This window comes from Ranitomeya variabilis, chromosome 2 (genome assembly GCF_051348905.1).
Source record: "Ranitomeya variabilis isolate aRanVar5 chromosome 2, aRanVar5.hap1, whole genome shotgun sequence".
Classification (NCBI taxonomy): Eukaryota; Metazoa; Chordata; class Amphibia; order Anura; family Dendrobatidae; genus Ranitomeya; species Ranitomeya variabilis.
Window position 1 is genome coordinate 45,222,530 of NC_135233.1, and position 14,671 is coordinate 45,237,200.

Genomic DNA, 14,671 nt, shown 5'->3' on the forward strand with positions numbered 1-14,671 from the left:
TACTGGGATATGTTATTAATCGGATGCTGGGGCGATCCTTGTGTATACACAATTACTGACTTCATCCATGATTTGTTGTGTCGACTGCCTTAACTGCCTTAACAAGATTATAATGCCATGAAGTGCACTTAGATATAACATGTATAATATTACACAATATATTCCAGGGCTGTAGTAGAAAGGTCAGTGAGGGGCTTATGTCTTCTTAGTGGATGTAACACTGAAAAACGACCTTTTAGGAGACAATCTCTATTATCATTATCTGTGCCTATGACATAAAGGCTTATTATCTTAGGCCATGAGTATTTTTCAGTCTTTGGGAGCATTTCTGTAGAGACTTTAATATGACATCTATTTTATCTGAACTCCTTTAAGGTCAAATTATTTTTTTGTAACGTCTTTATTTACTTTTTTCCTTTTCTTTTTTCCTTTTTATTTTTCAGTATGTTTTTTTTTTACTTTTTACTTCATTTTATACTTACATTTAATTTTTTATTATTCACAGGGATACCTATTCCAATGCATACAGCCTTCTGTAACTGCAAAACTCTTTACTATCACTTTTATTCATTCTCATTTGGAATACTGCAACTCTTCACTAAACAGTCTTCCTCGTACCATACTGTCTCCTCTCCTTGAATGACGCAGCCAGGGTGGTATTTCTTTCCAGCCACTACACTGATGCCTTCTCCTTGTACCAGTCATTGCACTGGTTGCCCATCCACTACAGAATACAATATAAACTTATCTCCCTCACCCGCAAAGTTCTCCACAGTCTGAACCGCCCCACATCTCCTGCCTCATCTCAGTCTATCACTCTACCCATGCTTTCTGTTCTGCATTTGATCAAAGACTAACATCCTCCATAATCCGAACCTCCCACCTCTGTCTCTAAGACTTCTGTTGTGCTGCACCATTTTTCTGCAATGCACTACATTGGACAATCCTATTAATACCTAACTGTCACATATTTAAGCATGTTTTAAAACATCTGTAATGATGTGACATGACCCAATGGGGGGTCGGTCAGCGGATGGCACAATACACACATTACAGGATGGAAATGGGGAGAGGAAGGCCCTACTGATCGGGAAATGGGGGACGGTCACCATCTGAGCTCAAACCTGAGCCTGTCCCTGCACTCCCCTAACGCCCTAAATGGGTCCTTCCCTCCACTGCAGTCAGGAACCTCATCCCTTGCTGTCACCTAGCACTGCCCTGGCTAGTGCCCTGGCCGGCAAGGGGTGCTAGCCTCACCACTGCAAATACTACCACACAGGGGACAGGGACAAACATAAAAGGGACAAGGAATAAACACAATACTTAGCTTCCAGACACAGCAGCCAAGCTCCACACCACAGATGATAGAATGACAGAAATAGGACTACAAACACCAGAAGTAGCTGACACCAGAGAGCTGCTGGTCTCCATAGAGAAACTCTATCACCAACAGTCAGCTGATGCATCATGTGACCATTTATAGGATGGTGGGAGTGGTCACCTCTCACATCAGCTGACCCAGCAACTCTGCAGTTACAGCAGATTGCCAGCGGGAAAAAACTGACATTAACCCTCGCTGGTCCTGAAAGGAAAAAAGCTACACTTAAAACAGAGTGGAACCAGAGATGCCACAAATCCAAAAATGGATTGTGACAACATCTCTTTACACAGGCCTATCACCTCACATTACTTATCTAACTTTTGCCTGTTCCCTCTTTCTAAATTTTTAATACAACTGTATTGAGCGAGGCTATGCTCATAGGCGGGTTCTGACTGGGAGTATGCATATCGTATACTTGACAGCCATGCCTCATGCAGATAATTCTTGCAATACACAGTGTATGCTCTGGGAGGATTCACAAGTCTACAGTTACACAGAGTGACTACAGACTTGTCATTCTAGACTGGGCAATTCCTTTAAAAAAAATCTTCAGTTTGAGTCTTCTCAATCAATTCTTGTCCATCACAACCTCTGCAACCCCAACCACTCCAAGTCTCTTCACGCCACCTCCCCCTCAAATATGAAAGAGACTAAATAAAAATAGTTATTTGCATTTTAAGTAATTATGTCTCATTTTACACAACAATCTGTGAGGATCAACCTTTTTGAGTGGAATGTATGATTCAACTCTTTAAAGGGAATCTTGCAACCTAATCTGAGTACAGCATAAAGTAGGAGAGTAGATCCTGATCCCAGTGATGTGTCACTCACTGGGATTCTTGCTATAGTTTTGATAAAACCAGTGTTTTATCAGCAGGAGATTATCACTAGAGGACTAGTAAACCTGCTGCCAGGTAGTCCTCCATATTCATGAGCTCTTTATAACCCCAACCCCACCACTGATTGGCACAGTGTACACAAAAAGCTGCAAATCAGTGGTGGAGGCGGGGTTGCAAAGAGCTCAGCATTCAGAGAACTGCAGATCTACAGCAGATAAAACAGGGATTTTATCAAAACTGCAGCAAGCAGCCCAGTAAGTGATACATCACTGGAATTAGGATCTCTGCCCTTATATCATACTGCTCTCACGTAGGGAAACAAAAACCTGGTGACACATTCCCTTTAAGTCTGACATGACAACTGAGATGTACTTTTGGTGGATCTAATAAAACATTACCTCCATAAATTTTTGTTTTAAGTAATGTGTAAAATTACAAGAAAGAAATTCACATGATATACATACTATATAGTATGCATAATTTTTTTGTTGGAAATTTCATAAACAGCTACATTAATTGACCTACAAATATATTAGGATTTTGTAGCGGAATCTGTTCTAAAATCCACATCGAAAGTCACTTCAATTACTCCTTATTGATTTTAATGGAAAAACTAAAGTAAATTTTCATTTTTTTTCTGCCAAGGCTATTGTTGGTAAACAAGTTTCTCACAATCCCTGTGGGGCTCTGCTAACCACTCCCTGTCTCCTGTAACTGTGTTAACCCCTCTAGTTGCTGGATGCTTTTGAAGCAACAGCAGTTAGCACTATTTCTGCATGTCACACTATACCAAACATTCCATTGAAGTAAAAAGACTGTAAAAAAAATCTTTAAAAGTGTGTCAATGGAAAATTCATGTATTTTTTAATGTGGATTTCTCTTAAAAAAGCAACTTAAGAATTTCCACCTGAAAAAGTGTTAAGTGTGAACACACCCCAAGAAACTACTTATGTTGGTATTTTAGTGTGTCTTTTTTGGATTTTTTGGTACATATCTAACTTCAGAGAAGAAGGAACCATAAATAATGAATCCGAATAGAGAATAAATCTATTATTTTATTAAAATCAGAAAACGTTAACATGTGCAACATCAACAAAAACATTTGATCGCAGATCCAGTATGACATAAGATCGAAGACTGAATATCTCACACCCAAAATTATTTTAATTTCAGCAGATGATATCTGTTCTGTAGATGGAGCACACACTGTACCTACATCTCTTGCACTGCTGGCTTTGTCCTTTCAACATTGGCTTTTCGAATGGGAAATTTGGTAATATGGTCTTATTTGAAAACATGCCATCTATATGTGGTAGTGTCTCTTCACACTTTGTGGACACAATTGAAAAAACTATCGTACATTCAGGAATAATCATGGGTTAATCTAGGTGTTGTCTACACAATACCAGAATATCAAATCACTTTCAAAATGTTTTTGGCAGGAGATAGCGGGTAATCTGCACTGCTGGCGTAGAACCAATCAAGGAATCAGGATCAAGACAGTGTGGTTTATTCTCAACGTGTTTCGCAGTATTACAACTTCTTCAGGAGACCCACAAAGATTCCAAGAGGAAGTCGCCCAAAGAATGTACAGGCTACTTTTCTTAACTGCTTCCCGCCTATCGATGCTTAAAGCGGTTAAAAAAAGTGAGAAAAGTCAGACTATGTGCACAGCAAAGTCATTATTACATTGCTCTGCATTATGGTCATCCTTTGTAACATTTTTTAGCGCTTTGTCAGGTGGGTTCCAGATGGAATTCCCCTGAAAAAGATGTCTAGTGCAAATACCATAACAGAGGAACAGCACAAATTTAAACTTTAAAAAAGAGGTCCCCAAATTGCTATTTTAGGAAGAAAATATATGCAGACATGTAATGGTAGTTGAAGAGTCCTTTTTAAAGGGCAGGTGTATTTCAGTAATTGCAAAGTTAAGATCTCTAAACCTGTATTTCTATACATTTAGAGGTTCAAGTCCTACTCGATTGTTGGCTGATTATTGTATTTTTTCTTTTTTTTCTCAGTACCTACACTCTCAGGTATTACTGCTTGTGGTGCTGCAAGTTTAGAGCTCAGTGGGAAGCTTCCTACATACCCCCCCTTTCAATGTCCTCGCCTGTTTACCTGCATCTCTTCCCTAAACCGTCTTATATCTTAATGAAGAGCGAACCGCATTTTCGGTAAGATGAGAAGTCTCCTGTGGATATACCATATAAGATGCAAATAAAACCGACTACAGATGCCGCCACAATTCTCATGAATATGATATCAAAGGGTACAATTATTGTAGAACAACAAGGAAGGAAATAAAAACCATAGAACATCAGCCACATAGTTCTGCCTGGGTGCTGTATACACAAAGCGGGTAGAGATTTTCAATGAATAAGTAATCCCAAAGTAACGCAATAATAAAAACATAATGTCTAAAGTTTGTAAAGTATGTTAAAGTAAAAAACAAAATCAGACAAAAGCGCAATGTAACATTCAATGGATCATTTAATAACTCTGGTGACTGTACACAGGTTTTCCATTGCACTCCCCCAATTTTTACTCAAATGAAACATTTATGGGAAAGTTGGATCAATCTTTTCAGTTTGGATCATCTAAAACAGATCTTAGCATGCGATCTCATTACCTCGCTCCTTCTCTCACATGCTGTTATCCCCATAAATGATACACGAGGACATGATGCTACCGTAGTTCTTTTCAACTATTCATCCCCCATCAGCTTTTCACACATTTTTTCACGTTACACCCACAAACTTAAATGTATTTTATTGGGATTTTATGTAATATACCAACAAAAAGTAGCAAACATTTGCAAAGTGTAAAGGAAATGATTCATGTTTTTCTAGTAAAAATATAAATATGAAAATTGTGATGTGAATTTTTTGTATTCAGCCCCTGAGTCTATAATTTGTAGGACCACCATTAGCTGCAAGTCTTTTGTGGTCTTTCAGGTTTGCACATCTAGAGCCTAAAATGCTTGCTCATTTTTCTTTGCATACTCGCTCTCGCTCAGTGAGAATGGATGGAGATATTTGTGAACAGCAATTTTTTGACGTCTTGCCACAGGTTTTCAATGGGATTTAGGTCTGGACTGTGACTGGACCATTCACACAAATGAATATGCTTTGACCTATACCATCTGACAGTATGTTTAGGGTCGTTCTCCTGCTTGAAGGTGAATCTATGTCCTAGTCTCAAGTCTTTTGCAGCTCTTAACAGGTTGTCCTCCAGGATTGCCCTGTATTTTAGCTCCATCCATCTTTTCATCAACTCTGACCTGTCCCTGCTTAATAAAAGCTCCCCACAGCATGATGATGCCACCACCGTGTTTGATTGTGAGGATGGTGTTTTCAGGGTGATTTGCAGTGTTAATTTTCTGCCACATATAGCATTTTGCATTTAGCCGCAAGAGTTCTACTTTGGTATCATCTGGCCAGAGCATCTTCTTCCACAATCCATGGAAGTGACACAGCGAGCATGTGGAAAAAGTTCTCTGGTCAGATGAGACCATTGTAAAAGTTTTTTGAGCTAAATGTAAAACACTATGTGTGGTGGAAAAATACCACTGTACATCAACCTGAAAAAATCATGCCCATCGTTAAACATGGTGGAGGCAGAAAATATATACAGTATACACACACAATTAATAATAACCTAATGGTCTCCATCATTTGATATGCAGACAAATCATATTGGCTTTCCATCATTAGTTTTAGAGACTTAGCTTACAGAATTTGATGTTAAGTTAATGTGAGTAAAGCTTTGAAATGTATAGAAAAGTTTCCACTTTTTGACCATTCATTTGAAATATGTAAATTTTTTTAATTTTTTTTTTTTTAAATATATGCTGATCTGTTTAACTAAATTGAAGACTATGTATGCTAGTATGATCTTCCTACCACTAACACCCTCATTGGAGATGAGTGGAATAAACGAAAGATAAATTCTGTGTTTAATAGTCAGAAATTTAGTTGTCTGCCATATTATGAAGATGATTCCCAATGGATAGAGTTTACATTTTTGTGCATATTTTCTGAACACTGTTGGATAACGTTCACATATTATTTATCATTTTTTTCCTTTAAAAATTCATTTCCCAGTAAGTTTAATTAAAAAAACACAAATGACTATTATCCTTACATGTAAAACATCATCAGTTCAACCTGAGGATTATCAACAATACTAGCGCCAACTTGCCGAGGTTCACGCGGCACATTCGTTACACAAACTGCTAATTCGCTGGTAACGAGGCACTTTATCATGGAACTAATTACACTGCACACATTTTTACATTCATGTAAGATAAAGTGTGGATGAAATGTATGGATCAGCATGGTTCATTGGTTCATGCTGCGAACAAGCGTCGTAACTTATCTGAACAAAATCTATAAGTGTATCATATGTCAATTATTAAAACCATTTGTGTGCGCGAAATACATGTGGACATCATTGCGAGTAAAAATGTGCAGATCATCCTCATTGGTCTGGGCTAATCCGGGTGCAGACCGGCTGAAATTTAGCTTCAAATTTATAGCAAAAAGTTTAGGGTTAGTCCTGGATTTGTGCGACAGATTGACCTGAGGATCAAATTTTTACACAGGGTAAATGTTGTGTGAATGTACAGCTGATAAAGGCTGCCCGACCCAAGGGCAACATGCTTTAGGCATTGGCTACATGATCTCAGCCAGGTAAATTTGACTTTGAAACATTGCGCCTTTCAGAGAAAACCATACCTTAAAAGCCAATGGGGACTGATCCGTGCTGAAGACTAGCCAGATAGGCGAGTCTCCGGTGACTCCTCCCCGCCAGCTGCGATGGGCTATCAAGTCTCTGTCTACATGCACGTATGGACTCTGACAGTGTTGGAGTGGGGTGCCAAGTTACCACCGGAAACATCAACTCCAAGGCTACATTTTCAGCTGCATGCAAATATGACTTTATCCTTATTTACAAAATTCCATAGCAATAAGCTGGTTTGGTTGTTAAATTAATACGATGTTGCCTTTGCCTGTATGTGGTGAACCAAGTATATAGTGACAAGTACTGCTCATATAAGAGGGTGGTGTCATGTCGGACGCTATTCACACTAGGGCATCCGACAGACAGCGGTAATTCCACATTCGTCCACTATACGCCCAGTGGCGCCGGCTAGATCTTTATCCAGGTTGCCCAGGGTTAATCTAGCTGCTACTTGGGTTGGAGGCTGGGTCACGCCCACGGCCTTTAAATAGTATTGCTGGACTTTGGGTGTCGCCGATTATAGCTTTTGCCTCGTGCCTAGTGATTCCGGTCTGGAGTGGTGGTCTTGGAGAAGAAATATCGTATCTGGTGGTGTATTATCCTTTGTTATATTTCTCCTTCCTATATTTGTATTTGTTTTGCCCTGGGCACATTATTGTGTTTTCCTGTGTGTCTGCGGCGTGGTGCATTTTTCAGTTTTCCCAGTCTGTGCTTTCTGTGGGGATTGGTGTGAGGTCTATTCACTGGGTGGTGGGTGGTGGTTTCAGCATAGGGCTGAAACAGGAGTCAGGGCCAGGCCTGGTGGCCCAGACAAGCACACCATTAGTGTAAATTCTGGGAGAGGGATAGACAGGGTTTTCCCTAGTCTGAGGGAAATCACAGGGGCCCGGTTAACCAGCCTTAGCTTACCTAGTCTCCCCGTGACAGGTGGTGGCCCATTCCTTCACAGGGGCCCACCAGAGGATTCTCCTGTGGGCCAGTCTGAGCCTGGGCTCTTATGGCACCTATTCTTGATTAATTCTGATGAATTGCACTCACAATATTATCACATTGGGGTTTTTCCTTTTTTATGAAATTCTTGTTGAGATGCAGCAGAAACTTGACTTTTTAGAGTCGAGAAACAACTCCAAATGTCTAAAGAATTTAGGAAGGTTCTTTACATGTAAAAAATATTTGTTTGAATGCACGTACAAAAACATTTCCTTTTCAAAACATTCTTGAATTGTTTTCTTCCCCTCAAACAAGAGAAGCTAAACAGAAGGGCTCCCATGTCTGAAAAGCACAAATTTTCATCCAGTGAACCTTTATCTGTTCATTAGGGGTTAAACAATCAAAGAGCAACCGGTGGTCCTCCATTGCCAATAGATGGATGATGATATTGGCTTTGGTTAATGTAGAAGGTCTTCAATTTGGATTTATTAAAAAAGCATGAGCTATAGGGTTTTTATTTTATTTAAAGTTAACTGTTCAAAGAACCTTCCATATTAACTTCATAGGTGGCTTCTTAAGTTCATGGTCTGTATGACCAGTATCGGAACACATTTCATATTAGTTCCCAGTTTTAATTTTTCTAAGCACTAACCTAAGATTTCAATAAATACCCTAAATCCATAAATACTTTTTGCTTCACACCTTTAGTATACATTAACGTACAAAAAATCTTACCAAAATCTATAATTCTTCAACGATTTGAGCAGAACTATAAATATATATATTAGCACAACTCTTTAGGAAAAGGTTTCTTTAACAAAAATCTATGTATTTAAATAGTAAGAGATTTTTCTTTCTAGGTACACCACAGCTGAAAACAAAATATACAATAAACTCACTTTAATCATTATCATTAAGCCAAAAAGTCTGCTAACTGTTTGATAACACTAGACCTTATTGTGAATCAAAGTGACTGTATCTTATCTAAGATAACATTTTTTGGGACTTTGAGATTTATTATCCATTACAACCACAGTCCAATAAAAAGTCAGAATATTTGATAATCGGAAATCTATCATTTCTAAAGGAATTGAACAGTTTTCTTTTTCATTTTGCTTGTACTGTTTGCAAATCACAACTTGAAAAAAAAAAATCTGAGCATCATGTATTGTGCAATTTACTGTTAGTGTATTGTCTGAAAAATTTGAAAAATTGACTTTTTTTGTTTGTCCAGACAGCTTAATGACAATATTTTTTTACGGACGCATTGGAAAACCATAATAAATCACTATGGTTATAAGTGATACATGTCTACAACCCCTAGTTCTGATAGGTAGACATTACCTGTATTCACTGTAAACTGTTGATAATTACAGTCAAAATAATCGGTACAAGTTTCTTCAAAAAAAAATTCAAGGACGCCTTAATCTTTAAAAAAAAAAAAAAATAGGGCAAAAAAGTGCCCTATTTTTATGGATTGTCCTGGCATTTCTGACAACCCTGTTGATGATTTGTATTTAAGAGCCAAATTGAATGCATACAAAAAATACCCGAAATTTGGAAAACTTTTCTTTTGTTTTACATTGTGCGCGCATGGAAATACTATCTACTTACTTCATTTTAATCCAACTCTTTATAGGTTCCCATAATATCAGATTAAATTAATTTTCCTGTTTCTTTTATTGACTCTTTTTTTTTCTAAATATTTACAGTAAAAAAATACTTCCCATTTGATTGACATCGCTAAGAAGTTGGGGTGATCGATTGGACATTGATCCCGGGAATGAATCTGATTGCCGTATGTGGCGTCGAGAAGAAACTTTTCTTCTAACATGGGGCAATTAGTATCTGCTTCGTGGAGTTTTTGACTTCTTCTGGATCAACATCTTAGGTTATAGATTGAACTCGATGGACTTGAGTCTTCTTTCAACGACAAAACTATGAAACCCAAAAGTTTCTGAAGTTATGATCAACTCATTAAAGTATACATTTTAGAATACGTATTTCGGGGCATCTTTCTATAGTTATGATTCAGGTGAAGCCATCCTTTTAATACCAATCGCATTTACTGCAGAAAAGAGTGTGCACATAATCAGTAAATTTCTAACACCTTAGGAGGACCCCTGAACAGAAAAAAAGAGTGTTGACCCAGACAAGTCAAACTGTGGTTTTATCCGGTGAAGACAAATCTACTTTAAAGAGCTTCTCAGTTTAATTGCTTTCCCGCAGTCACCCTGTGGACAGTGCAGAACCTATAATGAGGCATGTTGAGGCTGCTGCTGTTTTTGCAAGCAGGAATTTTGGAAAACAAAATAAAAAGAATTTACATAAAAAAAATACATTATTGTTGGCAGAGAAGAAAAACATTGTCAGGCTCTGACTTGTATACAAATATCCATCGGAGATTCACGGAGAACCTTGGTCATCTGACTTGAGTATGGATTTGAGTCAAAATAGGATTTTAATATTTATAGAGTGTATTAAGAGGATTTTCCCTGATCCATATTTAGAGGAACTTTAAAATAGATTTACGGACTCAAGCATTGACAGTACCGGTAACCCTAGAATCCCTCAAAGACGAGGAGGTGTAGAATTCGACACTTTCAGTAAGATGTCAATTGATAGGTGATAAGAGTTTGATCAGAAGACTGCTGGGACCTACATGGATCAAGAGAACATGGGAACATTCTGATGGCAGATGCACATGCACAGAGGTGCTCCATTCAAAGTCTATGGGACTCACAATGCTGAGTACAGAGCTCATCCATCTCTATCAATCTCATAGATAATTATACCACTGCAAATTTGCTTGCTTGACTACGACTCCCCTCAAACAGGAGGATCTCCGATTTTCATGATCCATGGAGGTCTGAGCTATCCGACCCAAAGTGATCACACATTCATCATGTTTCCTGTGAATAGGTGATAAGTTGTTACATTGGTACAACTCCTATAAAGGGGTATTTCATCCCATAAAGTGATGGTTATAATACACCATGATTTTATGATGAACATTGTCCACATTTGACCCTCACCAATTTTTTGGGGACAGAAGGATTTGCAATCCTCAGAATAATTGCATCTCTTTGTACTTTTTATCCGGCGCATACCTGGCGGTACAGGGAGTTGCAGCCAGTCCTATTTACTGATATTGAACTGGCCAGTAGTTCTCTGAACAGTTAGGTGGCCAAGGGCCAGTAGCAGAGTAAAAATAATAAATGTGACCCAACTTGACCCCTTCACAGAATCGGAAGGGGATCCCAATGGTCAAACTTCTACTGACTATAAAGTAATGGCATATCCTAGCTCTCATCAGAGCACTACAAGTGGTTCTGCTAATAGAGGTTGAAAAGAACTGTCCCAAAATGGCAAAATGACAATAACTTAATGGTTACTGGAGGCCTGACCATTGGGATCTCCGGCGATCGCAAAAACGGGCTCCAGAATCATGAGAATGAGGATCTGCAGAGCTCCATCTTGAATGAAGCAATGGGGAGAAGGTTCAGCCTCTACTCTGTTCATTGGGACTATGAGAGAAAGCCAAGTACAATGCTCAGTTATTTCCACCAGTCCCATTGACAAAGAGACGAGCAGAGGCCGAGCATTTGCACCTCTGCTGATTTCAAGAGATGGAGGTTCCCAGGGTTCTTTGAGCCCTATTTTCAGGGTTGATGGGCATACTATCTCAATTCTGAGGTAAAATCTGGATTGATTGAAGACAGACTTTCCCATTACTGAGATCGGAGATGACAGCTGATACTGATAAGATTCTGTGTAGATAGGAGGGAGAGGATGATGGAGGAGCTCTACATCCTTCCGTCTACATAGAATTCTATCGATAGCAACTTCCGTCTCCCCTCTCAGTAATAGGAAAGTCTTCACTGAGCACATATTTTACCTCAGAATTGAGATGGTATGCCCATCAATCCTGAAAATAGGGCCCAAGAACCCTGAGAACCTCCACCTCTTGAATTCAGCAGAGGTTCAAATTTGGTAGAGAAAGAAGCAGATTTCAACGATAAGATATATTACAAAGTTGCCTATTTTCATGTGCACTATTGATTTATGAAATAAAATTAAAATGATGATTTCTCTTTAAATAAAATCCCGCCACCTCTGTGCTTCTTGGACCAAACCTGAATATATTACCAGAAGACTGTGGTGCCTCTGTGATAAAATCTGGAGACATTCCATGGGAAGGATTGATGAAAGGGCCAGCCTCTATGGTAAAATAACTTTCTATTGGGCACAATGCAAAAAAACATAAAAAACAAAAATGAGTAATATATGAGACGAGACAGGTGCCATGTTGTCTATGTTTTAGGCGGCACAAAGGCGTGGCTTATCGCATTATATTCTTACACAATTTCATGTAGCCCTGGATGCTATTAAATAACAAAATAGATATATATATATATCACAAAGCTCTGATATGTATTAATTTAAGTACTCATTGGATAAGGTTCTGCTGTACTTGGCGGACTTAAACTTGAGTTCATGATAACACTGCACAAAACTGTGATAAATGAATGTTATCGGCAATGCGAGGAGGACAATCCCGCTGACCACACACACCCCTCCAAGTATTCTGCCCGGAATGGATATAGGGTACATGTCTCCGTAGCCTACGGTGGTCATAGAAATGATCACCCACCAGCAGGCTGCCGGTATGCTTGAGTAGTCCTCATTTTTTGACTCAAGGTCCAAGCCATGTTCGAGCAGTTGTGCAAGTGCTCCAAAAATCGCCATTGCAACACAAATAAACACCAACAACATGACCATCTCCCGGTAGCAGCGTTTCAAAGTAAGGCCGAGAGTCTGTAGGCCGATAAAGTGTCTTGCCAGTTTTATCACCCAAAATATTCTCATCATCCTCAAGACTCGAAGCGTCATCCCGGCTCTCTGCAACTGAGAGTTCTCACCCGTGAAAAGAGTCATGAGAACTGAGACGTAATACGGACTGATAGCCAGCAGGTCGATGATATTTAAGGGCCTTTTCACAAAATCGCACTTATTCTTGGAGACAATAAACCTGACGATGCACTCTGCCGTGAACCAGCCAATGCAGATAGCTTCAATTATCCTGTGGAAAGAAAACATGATGGATAATTTATTGTCATAATGATATTTCAGTGGGCGTCCTTCATCGCTCTGCGTTAAAACCCCACAATGTAAGTAAAGCAGAGGTCACAATATGTAAATATATACTCTTCAACAATGAAAAGGCACCACCAAGAAGGAAACGTTGTGTAATTGTGGAAATCACAGGATGGATAGACATGTTACTGATCTGTAAATTTTGAAAAATTATAAACAAGATTTTCAAAATATCTCTAGTCTTGACTTATTCAGTAATGACTATGAGCGCCATGTGCAGAAATCTCTGCACTTACAGCCTCGTCTGTTAACAGTGAGGTTATTAATGGTCGTCTGAAGAATGTCCTGCTGCTGAATGCACTTGGGCAAATCATCAAGATCCGCTGCTGGCAGCTTCTTTCAAAATTGCCAAACAAGGCACTGTCATGTTGAAAAACAGCTCCTGAGACATTTTGGAGATATGGGAGTAACACAGGTTGCACCACTAAATTAATGTAATGTGGTCTTGTCAGATTCGAAGACTGGCGTGTAGTAAGCTATTCTGTCCTGGAATTAGGTGTCACACATCAGTCTATGGTAGAGGTTACCAACCTTTTTGACCTTGAGAGCCACATTTAGCTAAGAAAGAGGGTCGCGAGCCACATTCAGCTCTGAGAGAGGGTTGTGAGCCACATCTAGCTCCTGCCTCACTCACAGTAGTGACACCCAGAGCCCCCTATTACCGGTATAATGACAGCCAAAGCTTTTCTACTGAAATCACACCAAGGCAGTATGTCAAGCCCCAGGGTTTCCTATCTTACCCCCATCCAGATCGGCTCTTCTGTGCAGGGCCACACACAAAAGTCACCATCTAGAGATCTACTCTTAGGCCATGTTCACACGCTGCGGGTTCCTCTGCGGGTTAATCCCGCAGCGGAATTGAAAATCTGCAGGGCAAAACCGCTGTGGTTATCCCTGCAGATTTATCGCGGCTTGTTCCGCGGTTTCCGCTGCGGGATTACTGCTGTACTATTGATGCTGCATATGCAGCAATATGCAGCATCAATAGTAATGTAAAAAATAATAAAAATTGGCTATACTCACCCTCTGACGTCGCGATCTCCCCGGCGCTGCAAGCGGCTGTGCCGACAAGGACCTTCGTGACGTCACGGTCATGTGACCGCGGCGTCATCACGGTCATGTGACCGCAACGTCACCACAGGTCCTGTTCGGCACAGCAACTGAGACCGGACGGCCGCGGGCAGCGCTGATAGGTGAGTATAGCTTCATTTTTTATTTTAATTCTTTTTTTTACACTATTTTATGGTTCCCAGGGCCTGGAGGAGAGTCTCCTCTCCTCCACCCCGGGTACCACCCGCACATTATCCGCTTACTTCCCGCAACGTGGGCACAGCCCCATGCGGGAAGTAAGCGGTTCAATGCATTTCTATGGGTGCAGAATCGCAGCGATTCTGCACAAAGAAGTGACATGCTGCGGGTTGTAAACCGCTGCGTTTCTGCGCGGTTTTTCCCGCAGCATGTGCACTGCGGTTTGCGGTTTCCATAGGGTTTACATGTTAATGTAAACGCTATGGAAACTGCTGCGGACCCGCAGCATCAAAATCGCGGCGGTTCCGCGGTAAAAACCGCAGAGTGTGAACATGGCCTTAATAGCTGTTTGCTACACCTGATGATAAAT

The 14,671-nt window shown here is 39.9% G+C and overlaps 1 protein-coding gene across 2 annotated transcripts in view; it reads right to left on the reverse strand.

Annotated features, from left to right (window-relative positions):
• Positions 1-3,257: 3,257 nt before the first annotated feature.
• The window catches only part of KCNG3 (potassium voltage-gated channel modifier subfamily G member 3), a 54,857-nt gene continuing 43,443 nt past the window's right edge, over positions 3,258-14,671 (reverse strand). Inside the window, exon 2 of one of the 2 annotated variants that reach the window (XM_077282374.1) lies at positions 3,258-12,979. In XM_077282374.1, the coding sequence (XP_077138489.1) occupies positions 12,334-12,979 (646 nt within the window). In that variant the 3' untranslated portion in view covers positions 3,258-12,333. The remainder of the gene's footprint in view (positions 12,980-14,671) is intronic. The other variant, XM_077282376.1, reaches the window with a different exon arrangement.